Source organism: Triturus cristatus, chromosome 3_2, assembly GCF_964204655.1.
Source record: "Triturus cristatus chromosome 3_2, aTriCri1.1, whole genome shotgun sequence".
NCBI classification, from domain to species: domain Eukaryota; kingdom Metazoa; phylum Chordata; class Amphibia; order Caudata; family Salamandridae; genus Triturus; species Triturus cristatus.
The window spans coordinates 794442814-794465740 of record NC_140584.1 but is presented as its reverse complement, the minus strand read 5'-3'; the positions used below and the strand labels follow the sequence as shown (position 1 = coordinate 794465740).

Below are 22927 nucleotides of genomic sequence, written 5' to 3'. Positions count from 1 at the left end.
CTGGCTTTTGGGTAAGTACTGGACTAGCAGAGTTAAGGTTCTGGGCACAGACTCAGGGGTCTCCCAGGGTCAGGTTGGTACAGTTGTTACACCCTCAGCGGCACTGGGGCGGCCGGGTGCAGAGTGAGTTAGGCCCAATGTTATCCTACGGGAGGCAGGGGGGCCTTGATTGGTGGCTGCTGACTAGCAGGCCACGCGGCTGTGGGAGCTGGGCTCCTGGTCACTTACTCAGGGCAAGTGGGGAAGTAGGTAGGTGTAGAGTTTTCACTGCCAGGGCTACTCGGGCGGCTGGGTGCAGAGTGCTTTTGAGCCTTCGGGCGCTCAATTGATTTCAATGGGAAATCTCCGGTTTAGAAAAAGACTGCAAGCTCGGAGACGAGGACTCTTCAGGTGCCACCACCACTTCGAGAGGTAAGTTGGGTAGTTGGAGGATAGGTAGGTACCCCGGGATTGGGCACAGGGGGCTGCGGGGAGCCTTTTGGTGTCAGGAAATCTTACCCTCTGTTGATCACGGTAGGGGGGGCACCTTGTTCTGAGGCTGCAGGCTTCTTCAGGAGTGTCGAGGGAGGTCCTTGGGTGCCGGACTGGGGGTCACAGTCGCCGTGGGGTCGTCCTCGGGGTCTTTGTTCACTCCGGCACTGGCCAGGCTTGGCTGGTGCAGAGTGTGCTGGGTTCGCGGTTCCGGGCTGCTGCCAGGGACTAGAGGTAGGTTTTGAGTAGAGCCTCTACTCATGGGAGTCCCAGGGGCTTAGAGCCAAAAGGTAGCCAGGTCCTCCGGGGTTGGTGAGGTTGCTGGCCACAAGAGATGCCGGGTTGGAGCAGGAGCAGGTTCAAGGGTCGACAGGCCGGTAGGGCTGGGGCCAAAGCAGTTGGTGTCTTCCTCTTTTTAGCAGCTGCAGGGCAGGTCTTCTTTCTTCTTGCTCTTTGTAGTTTTGAATCTGGAATCTGGGGAAGGAAGGTTCAGGGTGCCCCTAAATACTAGATTTAGGGGCGTTACAGGTAGGTAAAGGGCAGGGACCAATGAGTCCCTGTCCTGGGGTGGGTGCACCCCCTATCCTGCCTCTCTCCTGTGGGAGGGGGGCAGTAGCCTAGTCCTGATAGGGTAGGGCTCCCCATCTTCAAGATGGCGAGAGCCCGGAGATGTGCTTCACCTCGCCTCCGCCACCTGAGGGGTGGGGTTGGCAGGCTGGCACATCCCCTGTCCTTATTTGGGGTTTCCGGCCAAAGCTTCCCGCCAGAGTGGGGGGTTGCAGTGGCCTGGGGAAGCTCACAGAGGCGGCATGCCTTTGAAGCTTCCCCCTGCCCATCCTGGGGGAGGAGATTTAGCACTTCGCCCAGGATGTGCATTGTTGCAGGCCCAGGAAGCAGGGGTTCTCCTACCCAGGGGTCCAGCAACATGTCTGCTGGGTGGCAGCCTCAGAGCAGACGTGGATTGTAGGTTAGGTTTAAGGGGGCACCTCTAAGATGCCCTATGGGTGCTGGGTACATTAAATCCCACACTGGCATCAGTGTGGGTTTAATGTGCTGAGAAGTTTGATACCAAACTTCCCAGTCTTTAGTGTTGCCATTATGGTGCTGTGGAGCTTGTGTTTGACGAGCTCTCAGCACCATGTACTCAAATGGCAGCACTGCACTTACAGTGCTCAGGAATGGACCTGGGCACTGTAGGGGCACAGGGCTCCTGCTCCTGTGCCCACACCATTGGCATAAGGCACCCAGCTAGAGGGGTGGCTGATGTATGCCATGGCAGTGTAGGTGATGGGCATGGCACACAGGGATGTGTGTCATGTCGACTTTGTTTTTGTCTTGCACCCAAACACTCAGCCTGCAAAGGCAGTGTGTGTGTGTGTAAGGGTACAGGGCCTCTGAGGGTGGCACAAGGAGTGCTGCAGCCCTTAGAGGCCTTCCCTGGTCACAAGGCCCTGGGTACCTAGGGTACCATTTACCAGGGGCTGACATGTGGCCAGGGTGTGCCAATTTGGGTTTGGTTTGTTTTAGGGAAGGAACATAGGCCCTGGGCACCTGATTGGCAGGAGTCCAGGGCACACTCAGTCAAAGTACATTCAGCAATTCAGTAAAAAGTGGGGGCATACCATGCAAGAAAGATGGCACTTTCTCACACAGATGAGTAGCATTTACAATGTCGGTGAACTTAATAGAGGTACATTCATGTTGCTGACTAATTTACAGATATTGTTTCGATACAAAATATGGCTAACAAAAATATGTCTGTTATAACGTTTAAATTAGTTAATACACATTTTAGAATATTTCCAAAAACATTCCACAAAAGGACAGGAAAGTAAAATGAAAACGTACATTAATAAAATAACCTCACTGTATATTTTTATCTGGACCCCTGCTGTCTTTCATTTGTTATCAAAACACTCTCTTTCGTGCTCGAATGCCAGGGGACAGAGGTCCAATGGAGGTCGATAAAAGTCTGCCCATACAGAGACTTTGTTAGCAAAGTAGAAAGACGGGGCACGCGAAAGTGTTATGATGTATTTTCCTTGGTATTCTACATAAAGAGTCTCCAAACTGGAGCTTAGCTTGCAGCACTGTATGGTTTAGTATAAATAAAACCAGACGACGAAGTTTAATCCCCCTCCCATGCCGCTTAGAACTAATGTGTGGAGCAGCCGAGTACAACGGTTAACTTTCAACTGACCTGCCCGCTGTTGGCTTCTCTTGAGGCACGGGGTAGAGACATCCTTGAAGACTTGCAGTGTCAGGAAGTGGATCGGCAGTGCTGCTGCAGCTTTTTTGGAGGTGAACCGCTTGAGATTGAATGAAAGCATGTGCGTGGCTGTGTAAATAAATAAAGCACCCACCTGCTTAAGCTTCCACCCAAAGGAAGAGAATAAAGTGTAAACCTCCCAAGAATTTGTCTTTTTGCACCTCTCTCAAAGTCAACTTTGAAGGGGGCTCTGGTCGCACCTTGGCTCTGTGAGGAGTAATGATTCACCAAACCACGTGTGTAAAGAGAGGGGGCCTGGCTTTCTCTGAATATTGGGCCAAACCCCTTTGCCATGGATTTTGCCAGCACGCCCATTGTGCCAGTGAATCTCTGCCGCAGCACCCTGGTTAAGGAGAACAGGCCAGGTGCTAATAGTTAATGTAATCCCATGCACAGCAAGTAACAGAGATTGGCACACGGTAGCGCCTTTGCTCTCATTGCAGCTCTACGCCGGGAGGGGCCCTTACATTGCGAGTCACGAATATTATAAGGAACACAAATAGAACAATCGAATGCGGCAATTCACTTCCAATTCAGACGCACTTCCTGCGCTGGTCTCTCAGGATCATGAGCCAACGAGGATTTTGTAGGAAGGTTTAAAATCTCAAGAAAGTCAGACATTGGTTTTCAGTATGTTTTGCTCCTATCAGCATTTAAGGAGCTCCGAGTGTATATTTGCCATCCAATGTTGACAACTTCATTAAGTTTCTTGACTTATTTTCTAACATTTTAAATCCCTAAACTAGCGAAAGTATCTGGCTACAATTGCCTTTTAAATGATGACGTGTATTGCAGGAAACATAACACACTTTGTTTAAATTCCATTTCTGCACCGGAAAGTATTTTTATTGTGGTCTCTCAGAGCCCTTGCATAAGCCGAGCCCTGGAAATGTTAGTGTTTAAAAAATAATACAGTCTCTTCAAAATTTAAAAAAGTGCATTTCTTTGACATGCGACAGCTTTGACAGTGATAAGTTACGTTATAGGTTTATTAAGAGGTAATGAAGAAAAGGAGGGGGTGATACAAAAATATTTGTCTAATAATAAATACAGTGTGGTTAAGTGGGGAAGCTGGGATTCATCCCAGGCTTTCTAGTTTCACTTTGTACTATCAACCACTAAAGGGATATCGGTCTTTTTTTTTTTTACCACAACTGTGAATGCTTCGTTTTAGATTTTGTGAGCTACGGCAGAACGAAGGTGGCAGACGGCACCACGAGGAAACTTGGCTTGTTTGGGATCGAGGTTCCACGGGAACCTGGAGCTGACCGAGAGCCCGGCTTCAGCTATAAGTGACTCGCCCACCTCTAGGTGTAAGCGCTTCAGTGCGACGCTCCAACCCGGAGAGGGGTGCCAAGTGCCTGAGTAACAAATGTAAATAGCTCTTCGGCTAGCAGCTTCTCGAGTCTTTTACCAGTTGATTTGGAAGGAGCTCTGGTGTAACTCTGCTTCTTCGTATGTGTTATTTTATGGAGTGTTAAAGTGCACAGAAGTGGTCAGCGCGGCGCAGTACGTAGCTAAATTAATAATTCTATTGTATTTGTTCTTTCTTACTTCTCACTCATACCCTCTCAGCTTTGTGAGTGTAGATCACAGTGGTGTTGAGGTATCGTATATCCTCAAATGTAATTCGAATCGCTAATTACAAAGCTGCGTGATTTACAGCGTGCAGGTTTTCTGAGAACACACTGCAACACATTCCAGCCGTAAATGGATCAGCAACAGGGAGGGGAGATAGCCTCTGAATCTCACATGCTGTAATGCTCACAATCCGGCTTCCATCGGGCAGCTAGCCTGTAAAATTATCGTGGAACGTGCGAGTCTGCTGTCCCCATTGCTCGAAGCATGAAATCAATGAATGACTTCTGGTCACTGGCTGTTCATTCCGAAGACCCCACGAGCAAACGCAATTTATTCATTTATTTATTTAATGCGTTTTTATATAGCGCGGACTTTACCCGAAGGTGTCAGAGCGCTTCACAATAGCAGCAGTAATGATACATAAGGAGCAAAAATACAAGTGAGCATGTTACAAAATCAAACAGTACGTTACATGAGGCAATAGTGACAATTGTGCAAGAATCCAGGGCAAACAAAATACAAGAGGTAGCAAACGATAGGTTACAAACGGAAAAAAGTGATGTGTGCAGGTTACAAGAGCATACAAAGTACACCTAGAGGTAAAAAGTAAAAAAAAAAATTTAAAAAAATTGCAATAAATGGCCGACACTCATAACACTAAAACAGAAGTTACGTTACATGAGGCAGTGGTGGCCATAGTGCATGTCTCAAAAGCAAACAAGATACAAGAGGTAGCATACGATACGTTACAAAAGGAGAAAGTGACATGTGTGCATGTTACAAAAGCGATCAAAATACAAGTAAAAGTATAATACTGCAATATATGGCAGACACTCAAAACACAAAACACACTGGGAAGGCACTTCTATAGGCATGGAGAACAGAATTTCCTATAATGTAAGGACTTCCTTCAGAAAATATAGGGCGTGAATTAAATTTGGAAGTGTCTTTGAAGGAGGAGAGATTTGAGGTCAGTTTTGAAGGCCTGGGAAGAGGTGGTGGTCCGGAGCTGAGGCGGAAGTGAGTTCCAAATTCTCGCCGCGTTGCCTGAAAAGGATTGGGCCATCGATCTTTCCTTCTTGAAAGTGGGAGGTTCAAGCAATACATTTTCTGCATTCCGTGATGGTCTGGAGCCACCAGAGAGTTTCAGTTTATCCGCCAGGTAGCGAGGGGAGGATGAGTGCAAGGCTTTGTGGGTGATACAGGCAGTCTTGTAGATAGATCTTGCCTCTATGGGAAGCCAACGGAGGGTGGATAAAATGGGTGTGATGTGGTCGCTTCTTTTGGCCCCATGTATGAAGCGAGCTGCTGAATGGAGAACAGACTTCAGGGGGGACAGGTGGGACTTGGGGAGGCCAGTAAGAAGAGAATTGCAGTAGTCCAATCTGGAGAGAACCAGCGATTGGACCAGGGTTTTAAGGTTGTGCTCCGGGAAGAAGCGACGAATCCCCCAAAGAAGGCGCAGTTGGTATCGAGCAGACTTTGCAATGGAATTGATGTGGGAGAGTAGATTGAGTTTTTTGTCGAGTACGACGCCAAGGGATTTTGTGCTCTCGACAATGATGGGTTTATTGTTCAGTAGATTAATCTGATCCATCCATGATTGCACTGGGGGAGGAGAAAGTGAGGAGGAGAGGAGGAGGAATTCAGTTTTGGAGGGATTCAGGACCAGTTGATGAGTTAACATCCAGTTTTGAATGGAGTCGAGAGTAGAGCTTAGGAGGGAGAGATCGTGAGTGGAGGCCACCTTAAGGTAGATTTGAGTGTCGTCCGCATATAGATGATAGTGGATCCCGGATTTACTCAGGAGATTTTCCAATGGTTCTAAGTAGAGATTGAACAGTGTGGGTGCAAGTATAGAGCCTTGAGGGACACCTTGACCGACCGCTAAAGGAGATGAAAGACTGTTCGCTATTTTGATCATTTGGGATCTATCAGAGAGGAAGGAGGTAAACCATTTGAGCACAGTGCCCTCCATGCCCATTCTCTGTTGCAGAGTGTTAAGGAGAGTATTGTGATTGACAGTGTCAAAGGCTGCAGAAAGGTCAAGAAGAATTAGAAGACAAGACTCCCCTGAATCGAGTATCCGCAGTGCGTCATCAATCACTAGCAGCAGGGCTGTTTCAGTGCTGCAGTTTTGAATGAAGCCGGACTGGAAGTTGTCCAGAAGATCATTGTCCTTGATATGGCGAGAGAGTTGTTTCGCTACACATTTTTCTGTGATTTTCGCAAGAAAGGGTAGGTTAGTGATGGGACGGTAGTTGTTAGGGTCGTTCGCATCAGCGGTGGGTTGTTTAAGCAGAGGGGTGACCTGCCCAGTTTTGAAGGAAACCGGAAGGGAGCCTTGACTGAGGGAGAGGTTGACCAGAGTGGTCCAATAGGAGAGAGAATGGGTATAGAAGTCAATGGCAATGGCACTAGGGATGGGGTCAAGAGAATGGTTAGAGGGCTTTGTATCGAGGATGCATTTAAGTAGGGCATCATCAGAGATGGGGTCAAAGTTTTGCCAAATGGTTAAGGATTTGCGCTCCTCTGTAGGGGTAGGATGAATGACCTGATCTACAAGTGATTTCACCTTTTCATCAAAGAATATAGCGAATTCCGCTGCTTTCTTTGTGGAATCCTTCAATTTGGAGGTTGGGGAGAGCTGTTTGGGTTCTTGATGAGGTCGAATAGTTTTTTGGGTCTATTTTTGGCTGAGTCAAGGAGGGATTTGAAGTGCAACGCTTTTCCAAGGAAGATGCGCTTGTGGTACTTGGATCTTGCTAAACGAAGCGTGGCCAGATTTTCGGTGGAGGGCGCTTGTCTCCATTGTTTCTCAAGGACTCTTAGGTACTTCCTTTCTTCATAGAGGGATTTGTTGAACCAAGGTGCTGAGGGAGTGGGCCTTTTCTTTTTGCTTTGGAGAGGAGCGACATTATTGATTTCGACTGCAAGGACTGTGAGGCATTGGGAGGTGAGTTCGTTAACATCTAGGTCCGGGTCTAGCCTTGGAAGTGATAGCAAAGCAGAATCACAGAGGGTACTGAGGTCAATATTTTTAGTGTCACGGAACCAGGAATTATCCCTCTTAGGCTGGCCGAGAGTTAATGAGTGTGATAGCTGAAGAGAGAATGGGATGAGGAGGTGGTCAGACCAGTCTACATGAATAGGGGTAGCGATGGTCAGCAAGCCTGCTTTAGAAATGACAAGGTCCAGGGTTGAGCCCTTAGAGTGTGTTGTTTCAGTGCAGTGTTGGATAAGATCGTTTGCAGAGAGGAAGGTGGCCAGTAAGTTCGCATAGGTGTCTTGAGGCGAGCCCCAGTGGACATTGAAGTCACCCACGAAGATCTGATTGTCACTTTGCGAGTATTGGTCGCTGATGCAGTCCGTGAGTTCCTCCATAAACGAAGGGCTGCTTCCAGGCGGGTGGTAGATAACATGGAATCTGAGAGGTGAGCGGTGGTGCAATTGAAGCTCAAGAGATAGGCATTCAAAAGTGTGGAAGGAGCTGTTGGGAAGAGCCTTAAGTTGAAGGGAGTTTCGAAAGATGACTGCAACACCTCCCCCAACTTTGTCAATTCTGTCATTTCTAAGTATAGAATAACCTGTGCCGACCTGTTGTTAAAAACAGAATAAACAAGCACCAGCTGTTCTGGACACCATCATCCGCGCGGCGTGGGCTGCTTAGAAAGTGAAAGCGCGCACAGCACACATAAGCACGTCGTGAGGTATACAGAAAATAGTGCTTACAAGAGGAAATAAACAAGCATTGGTAATGCAATCGGACTTGTATTTACGCACCTATTGCATTTAAAACGGAAGTGCGTGTGGTCAAAAAGGCACGAACGGGAGGGGGGGCAGGGCAAGGGTGAGAAGTCACAGACAGCGTGGGGGGGCGGGGTGGGGGGCAGGAAAGAAAATAGTGTTAGGAGTAAAGGGGCCAGTAGCCGTGGAAGGATATAAATGAATAAGGATAGACTAATAAGCCTACAACCAATTGGAAGGCAGAATTTAGGACCTAATCCAATGACAAAGATGGGCGGAGCTTCCACACTATAGTATTTACTGCATGCTTTGCGCGACCTAAAAATGGAGCTCCATCGCACCAGGCGCTACAAATCCAACACATCAGCTATGAAAATGGCTTTTAGGTACTGCAGTGCAGCTCTGTTTCTGTGTATCCGAGTCTTCGATGGTGCAATGTGCTGGTTTCACCCCTTGATTCCCAATGTGTAATACAAGCCTGATAACCAGAGCAGTAGAACAACAAAAACCATAAAATAAAAGCAGTTTCTTTTATTTCAACTTTTCTGTGATTGTTTGGGCTTATATTGAACCACATTGAATGAAACGCTGCAGCTAACACTTTGGCAGCTTCGGGAGAGTAACAAGTTAGAGGTGGGAATTGTGATGAGATACAGGGAAGCCGTTTTTTATTGCCAGCAATGGTGTGCAGGATTTTACTTCCCTTCGGTGATGCAGTTAAAGTGAGCTAACAATGATGAGAAAGAGCAGGTCATAAGGGATTTTCTGAGCACCCTCTTTCTTTAGAGAACCTAAGTGTAATCACAGTGAGCTTGTATTATAGGATCGTGGTTTATTTAGAGCCCCTGTGTTGAGTGGTGCTAACACTATTACAAAAGAGTAATCTAATTTTTGAACAGCCAACTCCCATTTTCAGCATATCAAAGACCCACGACTCGTTTGCAGGGGAAAATTATGTATTCTCCAATGATTCTTTAATATGTGTTATGGCTACAAATATTTACTTTTAGTATTCACAACCTGCAATATTATGTCACTGCCCAGGGGAAACGTCAGATGCTCATCACAGCTTGAAAAGATTCAAATTGGTGTGTACCTTTGGTTTACAATGCTTTTCAGCAAATAATGAAATTGCTTTAAAAAGAAATAACAAGCAATTACAAGGGGAAAGGTTTAAAAATAAATAATGGAAACCAAATACCCAGTGACGTGAAAAACATGAAAAATACAGAAAAACATGTAATAATCTGAATTCTTAATAAAAATAAATAAAACTAGGCTACATAAACTAATGTCTTTTTTGATAGCTGGAAAAGGAAGTGGTTGGTGGAGTAAAACACCAGCCTGACCGATTCCAAAGAAATATATACTTACTGTAGTCACACACATTAAGTGGCATTACCTAAAGTAGAAATGTAGATCCTTTAACTTCAAAGTAAATGGCACTATAGCAAGTTTAGGAATGGAAAAAAAACACAAACGAACTCTCAATAGCAAACCAGCACCAGCTTACTTGTTAACTACAGTGAAGCACACTTTGTAGAAAAAGTAAAAGAGAAACCTCCCTGGGCAGTGCGGGGGTGGAATGGATCTCTTCAGTCAGTGTTGGCCAACTAAAAGCAATACATTTCAGCTTAAAGGAGGATATTATAGAAAAACACAGCAGCACATTCTGTAAGATTAACCCAAGTGCTGCCCTTGCTGCATACCTTAGAGTAGGGGTGCTTTCCAGAAGCAATGTCTTTCAATATCTGTGGAGAATCTCCCAGGTGATCATATGTGTAGGTGAGATCAACAGGACTCCCAACAACAGCCACATGCAGGTCATTGTGAAGCCAGCTAGCAAATCAAGGAAAGGTAAACTGATGAATCAGCAACTGAAAACCTTTTCAATATACAGTTCTTAGGCTGTAAAGTATTTGATAAACAGAAATGTTACTCACCTGTGTTATTTACCGGTTTTCCATCATTGCAATTTACGGAAATTTAAATTTATCATGTAATTATGTGGGTTCCCTTGATGAAATGAAAGACATTGCTAATGTTGTGTGAGGGTGTCGCAATAACATCTAGTCGGCCCAATCAAATTTGACTCATCGAGGACAGACTAATAACTGGCTTATTAACCAGGTTTGACTTGCTTGTAAAAGACACACTGAAGTATACAAAAAAGTGATGGATGGAATGCTTGGATTAATCTCAGCCACTGGCAATTACTTTGGACTGCATCCCAATCCATCGCTATTTTGCTCATCATGTCACCTCAGTTTGGACTCAGTCATGCAAATCAGTCTTGACCCTGCTCCAATCGGAATAGCCCCGCCCAAACTGCCAAGTCAGGTCCTCCCTGAACCAGAACACAAGTAATGTAGGACTGGTGCAACACGGTGTCATTGGAATCAAGCTGTACCTGGCTGATGAGTCCATAAGGATTTGTTACTTACCTGTAATCCTAGTTCTCTTCCAGGGGTATCCTCATCAAAGTCATAAGCATTAGAATATTCCCGCCCATGTGCGGGATCCCGGAAACAGTATATTATATGTGCCCCACATATATATATCCATACATATATACCTATATGTATACACAAGCAATTGCAGCCCATAACACCCTAGAGCTGAACCATGCTGTAAGGAATTTCCACTATACATAAGAAAATAGCATTATAAACATGAGAAACAACATTATAACTTGTTTGGGAACTGTTTTAATGCTTAGAAAACAGCAGAAATTCTTAGAAAACACTGAAAGCATAGGAAGCTCCCAGGCTGCATTGCAAATACCCAGTCTAAAAAGACTGAAAAGCTAACTAATAGCTGCCTAGCAAAAAACTGACACCGTGCCTTTAAGGCACACCTGACCCCCACCTTCCCATCATGCCTCATGGGTGGCAGTTGGGTCAGTTGTTCTTTGCGGAGACTGAAAAGTCATGGCACAAAGAAATAATAACCTCTGAAAACTATCACACCTTTGCCCGGGGAGGCGGGAGGGTTGCTTATGACTTTGATGAGGATACCCCTGGAAGAGAACTAGGATTACAGGTAAGTAACTAATCCTTCTCTTCCAGGGGATCCTCATCAATAGTCATAAGCATTAGAATAGAATAGCGAGCCTCACCTCATCCCCCTGCGGGCAAAGGAAAGAAAAAAACAGAGAAGGAACAGTATGCTTAGATAGACCCCGCTACCCAAACAGGTTCCTCAAGGAGGCTTGGCCTACTTGGGCATCCGCCCTGGAATCGGATTCGAGGCATTGGTGCCTGGTAAAGGTGTGAACCGATTTCCAAGTGGCCGCCTTGCAGATCTCTGCCATTGGAACGTCATGCAAGAAAGCTACTGTGGCCGCTTTCCCCCTAGTAGAATGAGCCTTAGGGGCCAAAGGTAAGGGCTTTTTCGCCAGCTGGTAGGCTAGGGTAATGCAGGAAACAATCCATCTGGAAATGGATCGCTTAGCTGCTGGGAAGCCTGTTCTCATGGCGCCATAGTTGACAAACAGCTGATCCGTCTTCCTAATGCCTCTGGTACTTGCCAGGTAGAATTTAAGTACCCTCTTGAGGTCTAAGGAGTGGAGCGACCGCTCAGCCGGGGTCGCTGGATTCGGGAAGAAGGATGGCAGAGAAATGGACTGATTAATATGAAAATCAGACACTACCTTAGGGAGAAAAGATGGATGTGACCTTAAGACCACTTTGTGCTGGTGAAAAACTGTGTACGGCTCTTTAGTACAGAGCCTGGATTTCGCTTACTCTGCGTGCCGATGTAATGGCTACCAGAAAAGCGGCCTTCCACGACAGATGCTGTAAGGAAGCTCTGTGGATCGGCTCAAAAGGTGGGCCCATCAACTTGGACAACACTAAGTTCAACTCCCACTGAGGAGAAGGGTTTCGAACAGGGGGGTAAACTTTCTTCAACCCCTGCAAGAAGTCCTTGACCACCTGCATCTGGAAAAAGGAAGGTTGACTGGGAGACCTCCTGTAAGCTGTAATGGCAGACAAATGGACCCTGATGGATGCATACTTCAAGCCTGATCTAGCTAAGTGAAGGAGGTACGGAAGGATGACGTCCTCCTGCCCCTTTGTAGGATCAAGGTGATTCTCCCTACACCAAATGAAGAACCTCTTCCACTTAAACGCATAAGACGCTCTCGTGGAGGGTCGCTTCGCTTCTTTGAGAATATGCATGCAGTCAGGTGGTAGACCCAAATGTCCGTATTGCAGGACCTCAGGAGCCATGCTGTTAAGTTCAGTGAGGGAAGGTTGGGATGTAGAATCCTCCCGCCCATCTTGGACAGCAGATCTGGCCTGCAAGGCAGTCGCCTGTGAGGTCGCACTGAGAGATGGAGAAGGTCCGGGTACCACCACTGGCGCGGCCAGTCCGGAGCTATGAGGATCATCTTCATGTCGGATCTGAGCAGCTTGGATACCACCTTCAGAATCAGAGGCAGGGGCGGAAAGGCGTAGGCAAATGTCCCTGACCAGTCCATCAAAAGAGCATTCCCCCTGGTCCCTGGACGGTGGAATCTGGACGCGAAGGCGTGGCATTTTGAATTTTCGTCGTCTGCAAACAGATCGATTTCTGGACGACCCCAACAACGGTACAGGTCTGCCACCACGTCGTTGTGCAGCACCCAGTCGGGCTGATCTTCGAAGTGCCTGCTGAGTGCGTCTGCCTTGATATTCAACTCCCCCGGAAGGTGCACTGCCACTACCGAGAGGTTCCGGGCGAGCAGCCAGTGCCAGATCGCCTGTGCCTCCAGGGAGAGGGGGCGTGACCGAGTCCCGCCCTGTTTGTTCAGGTAAAACATGGTCGTGGTGTTGTCTGTCTGCACCAGGACTGAGTCGGCCTTGATTGCTGGGAGGAACGCCTTTAGAGCAAGGTGGACTGCCCGAAGTTCTAGCATATTTATGTGGTAGCCCTGTTCTTTTGCCGACCACCGACCTTGTATTTGGAGGCACCCCATGTGGGCCCCCCAACCTTGCAGCGATGCATCCGTCACCACCGATTGCACCGGAAGTGGGTGGTGAAACGGGACTCCCACCAACAGATTGTCCTGACGAGTCCACCATGCAAGGGAAGATATCGCCACCTGGGAGAGAGAGATTCGATCTCCTCAACGGCCTGTGAACTGATCCCATTGGTCCTCCAGAGCTTGCTGCAAAGGTCTCATTCGCAGTCTGGCGTTGGGAATGAGAAAAATGCAGGACGCCATGGATCCCAGCAGAGATGCTACCTGCCGGGATGACGGCCTCTGCATCTGCTGCATAAGCCTGCATTTCCTCTTCATTGAAGACAGTCTCTCCCCCGAAGGATACGCTTTTCCCACGCTTGTGTCCAGAACGGAGCCAAGGTAGTGGATGGACTGAGTGGGCTGCTGCACGGACTTTGCCATGTTGACGTGAAGGCCGAGAGCGTGCAACTGTCTCAGACAGGTCTGGAAGTCTTTCTTCACCTGCTGCTGGGATGGAGCCTTCAGCAACCAGTCGTCTAAGTAAGGGTAGACGAAGAGACCCTGCATTGTGTAGGCAGGCCGCCACCACTGCCATACATTTGGTGAAGACTCGCGGAGCCGACTTGAGTCCGAATGGAAGGACTTTGTACTGATAATGCTTGCTTCCAACCACAAACCGTAGGTACCTGCGGTGATGTTTCGCGATTGCAATGTGAAAGTACGCATCTTGGAGGTCCACCGAACACATCCAATCCCCGACTTGCATATGTGGACATATTTGGTGAAGCGCCAACATACGGAACTTCTCCTTGACGATGACTTTGTTTAGGAGACGAAGGTCCAGAATCGGCCGAAACTTGTGCTCTTGATCTTTTTTGGGCACAAGGAAGTACCGGGAGTACACTCCTTTTCCGACCTGCGAAGGAGGAACTTTTTCTATGGCCTGTTTTTGCAGAAGGGCCCTCACCTCCTTTTGGAGCAGTTTTAAGTGGTGAGGACGGGACCTTTTTGGCGGGATGTCTTTCGGACGCGCTCGAAAACGTAGCGCATATCCATTTCGCAGTATATTCAGCACCCAGCGATCTTTTGTGCTGCTGTCCCACTCTGCTAGATGTCGTGACGCACTTCCTCCCACTGGAGTGGGCAACGGTCGTAGAGGAAGCAACAGCTCATGACTTTCCTCCTCTTGTGGTAGTGGAGGACTGCTGCTGGTGTCCACCTCTGCCCCTGCCGGACTTTCCGCCTCGAAACTGCGATTTTCCTTGGGGTTTACTCTGAGACCACTGAGGGGTTTGAACCCTCTGTTGAGGCCCCTTGCGTTGGGTGGGTCGAAAACGGCGCTTGAATTCCTTTTTCTTCTCCAAGCCCACAGCTTTGAGGGTGTCTAGCTCAGTTTTCATGCGCCCCATCTCCTCATCCGTGTGAGTACCGAAGAGGGAGCTGCCAGAGAACGGGAGGTTTAAAATCCGTTGCTGTGCGTCTGGCTTGAGCCCTGTCAGCCGCAACCAGGACGACCTCCTGGCGCACCCGCTGTGTGTGTAAGAGTGGGCTGAGAGTAGCGCACCGTCCGCCGCTGTGCTAATCGACTGATTAGCCACCAGAGCCCCTTCAGTAACAATCTCTTCAAAGTCCTTTTGGTCCTCTTTGGGGAGCTTGGACTTGAATCGCTCCATCGTGTCCCAGAGAGCCCTATCGTATCTGCCCAAAAGCGCCGCCGCGCTGGAGATTTTGAGGGACGCCGCCGCGGAAGAGCAGGCCCTGCGTCCCCAGGAGTCCTGGGTTCTGCTCTCCTTATCTGGAGGAACGGAAGAGGAGGCCGACGCCGTCTGACCCTTTCTTGCAGCCGCCACTATTACGGAGTCCGCAGGCGGGTCCATCTTCACGAAGACGGGGTCAGAGGTAGCTGGCTTGTATTTTTTGAGGATACGAGCCGGAACGGCTTTGACGGTCGCCGGGGTGAGTAAGGTGTCCATGACTGGTTCCATGATTCCTGGGACCAAAGGCAGCAGTGGACGAGAGGCAGACTTCTGGTGAAGTGTTTCAAAAATCACCGACGTGGTGACTTGGGGGACTGACATCTCAATCCCCAGCTTCTGCGCTCCCCGCTGCAACACCTCCTGGACACTGGGCTGCCCGATAGCGCGGGTGAATAGTCCCTGATGGAGGACCTGGTAGACGAGGAAGAGGACGATGATGGAGTCCTCCGCTCCCGGCGATGATCACGAGCCCGTGATCCGGATGAACGCCCCTCCCGCCTGGGGGAGCGCGATCTGCGTCGCCTGCTGTCCGGCGACTTCTGACGTGCTGGCCTGGGGGGACTAGCTCTGTCCACAGCCGCCACCAGCCGTTGCAGCTGAGAGTCATGCACTTGACTGACGTATTCCCGCAGCCTCCTTGTATCCCCTGAGTCCTGCCAATGATGTGCTGGCAGCAGCCATCTGGGCGACAGAGAAATGGTCCCTTGAGTCTGAGGGGAAGACCTACGGGGTTGGCCGGCAGGCTCTCGTGGAATTGCCGGTCGTGGAGATGCCTCTGAGTGAGAAGAGGAATGGCGCGATGCAGACTCTGTCACCAGGACCACCGACCTGTCCGAGGCCTGTCTCGACGTCGAGCGTGGTCTTGACGTCGATCCGTGGCGTCGCTTTCTTTCTCGCCGGGACTCTTCTCTCGACGTCGAACGACGCCTCGATGTGGACCGGCGGCCATGTTCAGTGGGCGAAGAATGCCGCCTCGACGTCGTAGTGAAGCCGACGACGGAGGCCCTCTCTCCCTCGACGCCGAACGCCGTGGGGACGCCGGCGGAGATGCTGCCACTCTCTACGTCGACGCGGATGCTAACCTCGACGCCGAACGCCGTCTGGATGACGACGGCGGAGGATCCTGCTCTCTCGACGTCGAACGCTGATGGAGCCTCGACGACGGAGGGGATCGTGCCCTCGACGACGGAGGGGTGACACTCCTCGACGCCGGTCGTCACCTGGTTGACGACGGCGGAGGGTCCATGCTCCTCGACGCCGATCGTCGTCGAGATGACGACGGCGGAGGTTCCCTGCTCCTCGACGCCGATCGCCGCTGGGTTGGCGACGGCGGAGGTTCTCTGCTCCTCGACGCCGATCGTCGCCTGGTTGACGACGGCGGAGGTTCCCTGCTCCTCGACGCCGATCGTCGCCGGGTTGACGACGGCGGAAGGGTGGTGTCTTTCGACGCCGATCGTCGCCGGGTTGACGACGGCGGAGAGGCTCTAGATCTCGACGCCGATAGTCGCCGAGTTGACGATGGCGGTCTGGACTTCGACGTCGACAACGTACCTGCTCTCGACGGCGAGCCCGCTGTCGAAAGCCTCTTCTTGGAAACACGACCTACCGGAACATCTTTCCTCAGCGCCGAGCCCGACGCTGAGGCGGAAGGACGAGAGGACTTGCTCCTAGATGAATCTCTAGGCCTCTTGGAGCCCTTCCTCACCGGAGATCGGCCTCTGGATGGTTGTGCCAGGCCATAAATGCGAATTCGCTCTCTGTCCTTCAAAGTTCTCTTGGACTGGCAGGGAGTACATGTCTTGGAATCATGATCCTCCGGTAGACACAGGATACAGACCCTATGAGAGTCAGTCCTGGCCTTCTTCTTGCCACAAGCAGGGCAAGGATTGAAAAGAGAAGGCATTTCAAGTTGGAAAAAATGCCCAAAACTGCCTAAAAAAAGACAGCCTCTTACCGACTTAGATGTAAAACGTCGAAGTAAGGGAAAAAACAGTTGAAAAATAGACAATATTTTCTGACAAACTCAGAAAAAAGTGGAGCTCTGTTGCCAGGATCCTTCCAGAAGGAGCCGGAAAGAACAACTGGCCTAACTGCCACCCCTGAGGCATGATGGGAAGGTGGGGGTCAGGTGTGCCTTAAAGGCACGGTGTCAGTTTTTTGCTAGGCAGCTATTAGTTAGCTTTTCAGTCTTTTTAGACTGGGTATTTGCAATGCAGCCTGGGAGCTTCCTATGCTTTCAGTGTTTTCTAAGAATTTCTGCTGTTTTCTAAGCATTAAAACAGTTCCCAAACAAGTTATAATGTTGTTTCTCATGTTTATAATGCTATTTTCTTATGTATAGTGGAAATTCTTTACTGCATGGTTCAGCTCTAGGGTGTTATGGGCTGCAATTGCTTGTGTATACATATAGGTATATATATATGGATATATATATGTGGGGCACATATAATATACTGTTTCCGGGATCCCGCACATGGGCAGGAATATTCTAATGCTTATGACTTTGATGAGGATCGCCTGGAAGAGAACTAGAGTGAAAATGGTCAGGGTTGCTTGTGTTCTGGTTCTTGGAGGACCGGTCTTGGCAGTTTGAGCTGGGCAGTTCCTACTGGAGCAGGGTCAAAACTGATCTGGCTCTGTATATACTATACCAAAGAGGTATAGTGTGCACAGAGTCCAGTTAGTCCCCAAAGGTACGACAGAGGTTAAAATAGAGAATACCTTACTCTCAAGTTAGTGGTAGCTGGACTGAGCAGTCAGGCTTATCAGAGGGTAGTGTTAAGCATTTATTGTGCACACTCAGGCAAGAAATGGTGTCACACACTCAAAGACTGAATCCAGACCAATTGTTTGTATAAAAAATTGTTACTTTGTTATTTTTATTACTATAAGAACAAGTTACTTACCTTCGGTAACGATGTATCTGGTAGAGACACATGTTGTAGATTCCTTACCTTAAACTTTCCCCCAGGCATCAGTCTGGATCTGGAGATTTTTTCTTCAGCAATACCCCCGAGAGTCAGTAAGTGGCGTCGGTTGACTCCGCTTCCGTTGTCGGATTCGTCAGGATGACGTTGCGGTGCCTACTTAAACGCCGCCCCTGCGTGCTGACTTCAGTTCTGACACGACTTTCCATGCCAGAAGCGCAGAGCCATGAAAGACACTTGCCACTGGTGCGCCACAACTAGGGCCATGTAAGGGGGTCCCTATCCATAGAAATCAGTTTGCAGAGCGGGGCGGATGGGTGGGGCAGACAGGAATCTACAACTAACATCTGTCTCTACCAGATACATCGTTACTGCAGGTTAGTCACTTGTTCATCTGATAGAGAACTGTTAGTTGTAGATTCCCTACCTTAGAATAGATACCCCAGCAAAACCATCCCCGGAGGAGGGTCTGCGACCCAAGTTCACACTAGAAAATTCTTGAGAACAGAACGGGCAAAATAGTGGACCCTTCAGACTGGACTGTCCAGGCAACAGTGTCTGATAAACATGTGCAGAGATGCCTACGCTGCCTCCTGGCAGATATCAAGGAGTAGGACTCCACATGCCAATGCAGTGGTTGCTGCTGTAGCTCTAGTGGAGTGAGCAGACAACCCCACTGGAGGATCCTTCTTCGCTAAATCTTAGCAGATCTTAATGCAAAGGACAGCCCATCGAGAGATGGTACATTTTTTTAACAGCCCGGCCTTTCTTTTCACCCACATAGCCAACAAAGAGTTTATCATCCACCCGGAAGTCTTTGGTGTGGTCAAGATAGAATGACAGCGCAAGTTTAGGGTCCAGACAGCGGAGTCTCTCCTCCCCCTTGGAATGGTGCAGAGGTGGAAAAAAGGTGGGCAAGGAGATGGATTGTCCCACATGAAATGGTGTAACTACTTTAGGAAGGAACGAAGGCCTCAGTCTAAGCACCACTTTGTCCGGATGCACAGAGAAGAAAGGGGGCTTGGAAGATAGAGCCTGAAGCTCACTCACACTGTGAGCAGAGGATATGACAACAAGGAAGGCAGTCTTGAGAGTGAGGAGCCTGAGAGAACAGTTATGAAGAGGCTCGAAGAGAGATCACATTGTATTGTATTGTATTGTAATTGCATTTAAATAGCGCTTACTATCTGCTTTTTCGGCGAGTAGCACGCTACTTCGGAGGCCAGAAAGGATTAGTGGTGAATTAGTATAGTGAAAATATGAAAGTAATTTGAGTGGTGGATAATTTAGTCAGTTATTTGGATTGAGAAGGGTAGTGGAGGGATAGAGATGGTAAAAAGATTTGCATTTATATAGCGCTTGCTACCCCTGATGGGGTGTTGATGCGCTTTTTCGGTGAGTAGCACACTACTTCGGAACCCATAAAGGATTAGTGGTGGATTAGTATAGTGAAAATATGAAAGTAATTTGAGTGTTGGATATGTTAGTAAGATTATTTGGCTTGAGAAGGATAGTTTAGGGATAGATAAAGGAAAAAAGGTTTGCATTTATATAGCGCTTGCTACCCCTGATGGGGGTGTTGAAGTGTTTTTTTCGGCGAGTAGCACACTACTCTGGAACCCATACAGTGTTAGTGGTGAATTAGTATACTGAAATATGAAAGTAATTTGAGTGGTGGATAAGTTAGTCAGTTATTTAGATTGAGAAGGATAGCGAAGTGGTAGAAGTGGTAAAGAGGTTTGCATATATAAAGCGCTTTCTATCCCTGATGAGGTGTTCTTTTTCAGCGAGTAGCATGATACTCCAGAACCCATAAAGGACTACTGATAAATTAGTATAGTAAAACATGAAATTAATTTGAGTGGTGGAAATGTTAGTCTGTTATTTGGATTGAAGAGGTTATAGAAATGTGAGAACAAGATTCAAGTCCTACTGGGGCATTATGAAGGGAGATGGAAGATACAGATGAGCAAAGCTCTTAAAGAATCTGCTAACAATAGGAGACTTGAACAAGGATCCAGATATGGCAGCCGAAGAAAAGAAGAGATAGCTGCAAGATAACCTTTGAGAGTGCACAGAGCAGATCCCTGCTGGGCCAAAGAAAGTATATACAAAAGGACCTCTGAAAGAGGGGCAGAAAGGGGAATCAAAGCCTTTGCTGTGCGCCATGCCACAACCTTGTTCCATCTACAGGCGTATACCTGTTTAGTGGAGGGACGCCTGGCTGGAAAGATGCCATTACAGACTTTGGACGGAAAGTCGAAAGCTGTTAACTGCCGCCGCTCAATCTCCACGCAAGGAGGTGGAGACTGGACAGGTTCGGGTGGAGAATCGTTCCCTGCTGCTGCGACAGAAGATCCTCCCGAACGGGCAGTCTGATCGGAGGGTCCATGGCCATGCGCAGAAGCTCAGAGTACCATACTCTTTGTGCTCAGTCCTGAGCCACAAGAATAACTTGGGCCCGGTTGTGCTTTATCTTCTTGAGCACTCAGGCATAAGTGGTACAGGTGGAAAGGCGTACAGGAGGCCGCAGTTCCACTCGCAACGAAGCGCGTCGCAGAGCAAGTGCCACTTTCGAAACTCCAACACGCAATACTGCTGACATTGCACGTTCTCTTCGGTGATCAAATCTAACCAAGGCTCTCCCCGCCGCTGAAAGAGACCTTGCACCACCAATAAAGACGCCATTCGTGATCGACCAAGCACTGGCGGCTGAGTTTGTCCGCCCTGTCATTCAGAGAACCCGCCAGGTGTTTAACCACCAGGGTTATGTCCTTATGTTCCAGCAAGTCCACAGGCGGAAAGCCTCCTGACAAAGGGTCCACGACCCCACCCTGCCCTGTCTGTTGCAGTACCACATGGCAGTGGTGTTGTATGTGAACACCTGCACCACTTTCCCTTTGAGAGAGGGAAGGACTGCCTTCAGTGCCAGTCTGATCGCCCAGAACTCCAGCAGGTTGATATGGAGCCTGGACTCTGCCGGAGACCAGACGCCTCTGATCTCCGCCCACCCAGATGGCCGCCTGTAGAAAGCTGGCTCTGTATATACTATACCAAAATAATGTATAGTGTGCACAGAGTCCAGTGGAACCCCAAAGGTAGGCACTCAAAGACGGAACTCAGACCAATATTGTTTGACTAAAATTATCGTTTAGTTATTTTATTTCTAGAACCAAGCCAAGCCTGGCACAGGTAAGTTAAATAAATGCTTTGCAATATATTATGCAGTGTTTACAAGTGAATGCAAGTTCAAATGCAGTTGTTTGAGATGCAGGTAAGTCAAGGTATTGACATTACTGTACAGATTACTTTTTAGATTACTTTTTCAACTTAGTGTGATATGCCTAGATACCACACTGGGCCATTTCCTAGAGAAAAGGTAAGCAAAAAGTTTTGCACAATTGTACTTTTTTAGGTTTCCAAACAAATCAACTCTACACTTGGAACATTTTTCTGAGAAAAACAGTTGATAGGTTCCTATGGAGGGAAATGAAGTTAATGGTTACCAGGTAAGTAATCAGTCTTTGGGGTTGAGCTTCTGGGGTTAGAACAAGGGTTTCCCCAGTTTCAAAGATGCACTCTTGTTACACCCTCAGCGGCTTTTGGGCAGCCGGGTACAGAGTCTAAGAATTGGCTTAGACACTGTGGGGGAACAGGGCTCATGCATCTGTACCCTCAGCACTGGTATAGTGCACCCAGCTAGAGGGGTAGCTGATCTATGCCAGGGCAGTGGGCTGTAGGCATGGCACACCGGGTTGTGTGCCATGCCGACTTTTCACTTTCTTCTGCACCAAAACATGCAGCCTGCAAAGGCAGTGTGTGTGTGTAAAGGTACAGGGCCTATAAGTGTGGCACCATAAGTGCTGCAGCCCTTAGAGACCTTCCTTGGTCACAGTACCCTGGGTACCTGTGGTACCATTTACCAGGGACAGACCTGTGGCCAGAGAGTGCCAATTGGGTTTGGTTTTCAATGCAGTTTTAGGGAAAGAACATAGGCACTGGGTACCTGGTTGACAGTAGCCCAGGGCACACTCAGTCAAAGTACATCAGCAGTTCAGCAAAAAGTGGGGGCAACCATGCAGAAATAAGGCACTTTATCACAACGCCCCATCGCAGGAGTGACGCTTCCGTCACTACCGTCAGAACTGGTTGGGGAAGGGAGATGGGTCTGCCTCTGACTCAAATCTTGGTTAGTTAACCACCAATGCAGCTGTCACAGTCCCCTTTAAGATCTGGACATAGTAGGAAAGATTTTCCTGATGCTGCGCCCACTGGAACTTCAGGTCAGACTGCAGAGCCCGCATAGGTCACCTGGCATGATCCTCCTGGAGAATGCAGGAGACCATGAGGCCCAGCAGGCTCAGAGTCATTCTCACCGAAATCAAGGATAGAGGTTGAAACATTGGTATCATAGCCCGAATATCCCGGACTCGCATCCGTTTATAGTGAACCCCCGCGAATGCAGAAGTCCGCCGTAGTCTGGAGGTGGGAGACGACAGCCTGGGGCTAGCCCACTTCAACAACAAGTCGTCGAGGCAGGGGAAGACTGGAACCCCTGATCTGCACAGATGAGCTGCGACCACCACCATCACATTTGTGTACACATGAGGGGCACCGGTAAGGCCAAAGGGGAACACAGTGAACTGAAAGTGCTTGTGGCCCACCTTGAACCGTTGATAGCATCTTTTGGCTGACAGGACGGGAATGTGGAAATAAGCGTCCTGCAAGTCCAACACCACTATTCAGTCTCCAGGCGTGAAGGGCAGACTGAACTTGACCTAAAATGAGCATCTTTAACTTCTCCTTCCGGAGGAAGTGATTGAGGGCCCGTAGCTCTAGACTAGGACGCAGGTCTTTCTCCTTCTTGGGCACCAGAAAGTAGCGGGAATAGCAACCACGACGTACTTCTAGCACAGGGACCTTTCTCTATAGCTCACTTGGCAAAAAGAGCTGAAACTTCCTGGCAGAGAAGTGCCAAATGATCCTCCGACATGCGATCGTAGGAGGGTGGCATGGAGGCAGAGGCAGTCTCGAACGGGAGGGAGTAGATCCCCTTCGGACGATTTGCAGAACCCACCTGTCCGATGTAATGGATTGCCAGTGGAAGAGGTGATTGCGAATCCTGCCTCCAACTGGCTGAAATGGGCCTGGAACGTTGGACTATGAAGGTTTGGAGGCAGTGGCGTGGGGAGGGGAGGAGGAGATAGTGGATTGGCCCATCTGCTGG

The 22927-nt window shown here is 48.7% G+C and overlaps 1 protein-coding gene across 2 annotated transcripts in view; it reads right to left on the bottom strand.

The window, feature by feature from the left end:
* The window catches only part of NDUFS1 (NADH:ubiquinone oxidoreductase core subunit S1), a 568511-nt gene that overhangs the window by 120239 nt on the left and 425345 nt on the right, over nt 1–22927 (bottom strand). For both annotated transcript variants that reach the window (XM_085648921.1, XM_085648922.1), the window contains one exon: nt 9778–9907. In XM_085648921.1, the coding sequence (XP_085505047.1) occupies nt 9778–9907 (130 nt within the window). The remainder of the gene's footprint in view (nt 1–9777; nt 9908–22927) is intronic.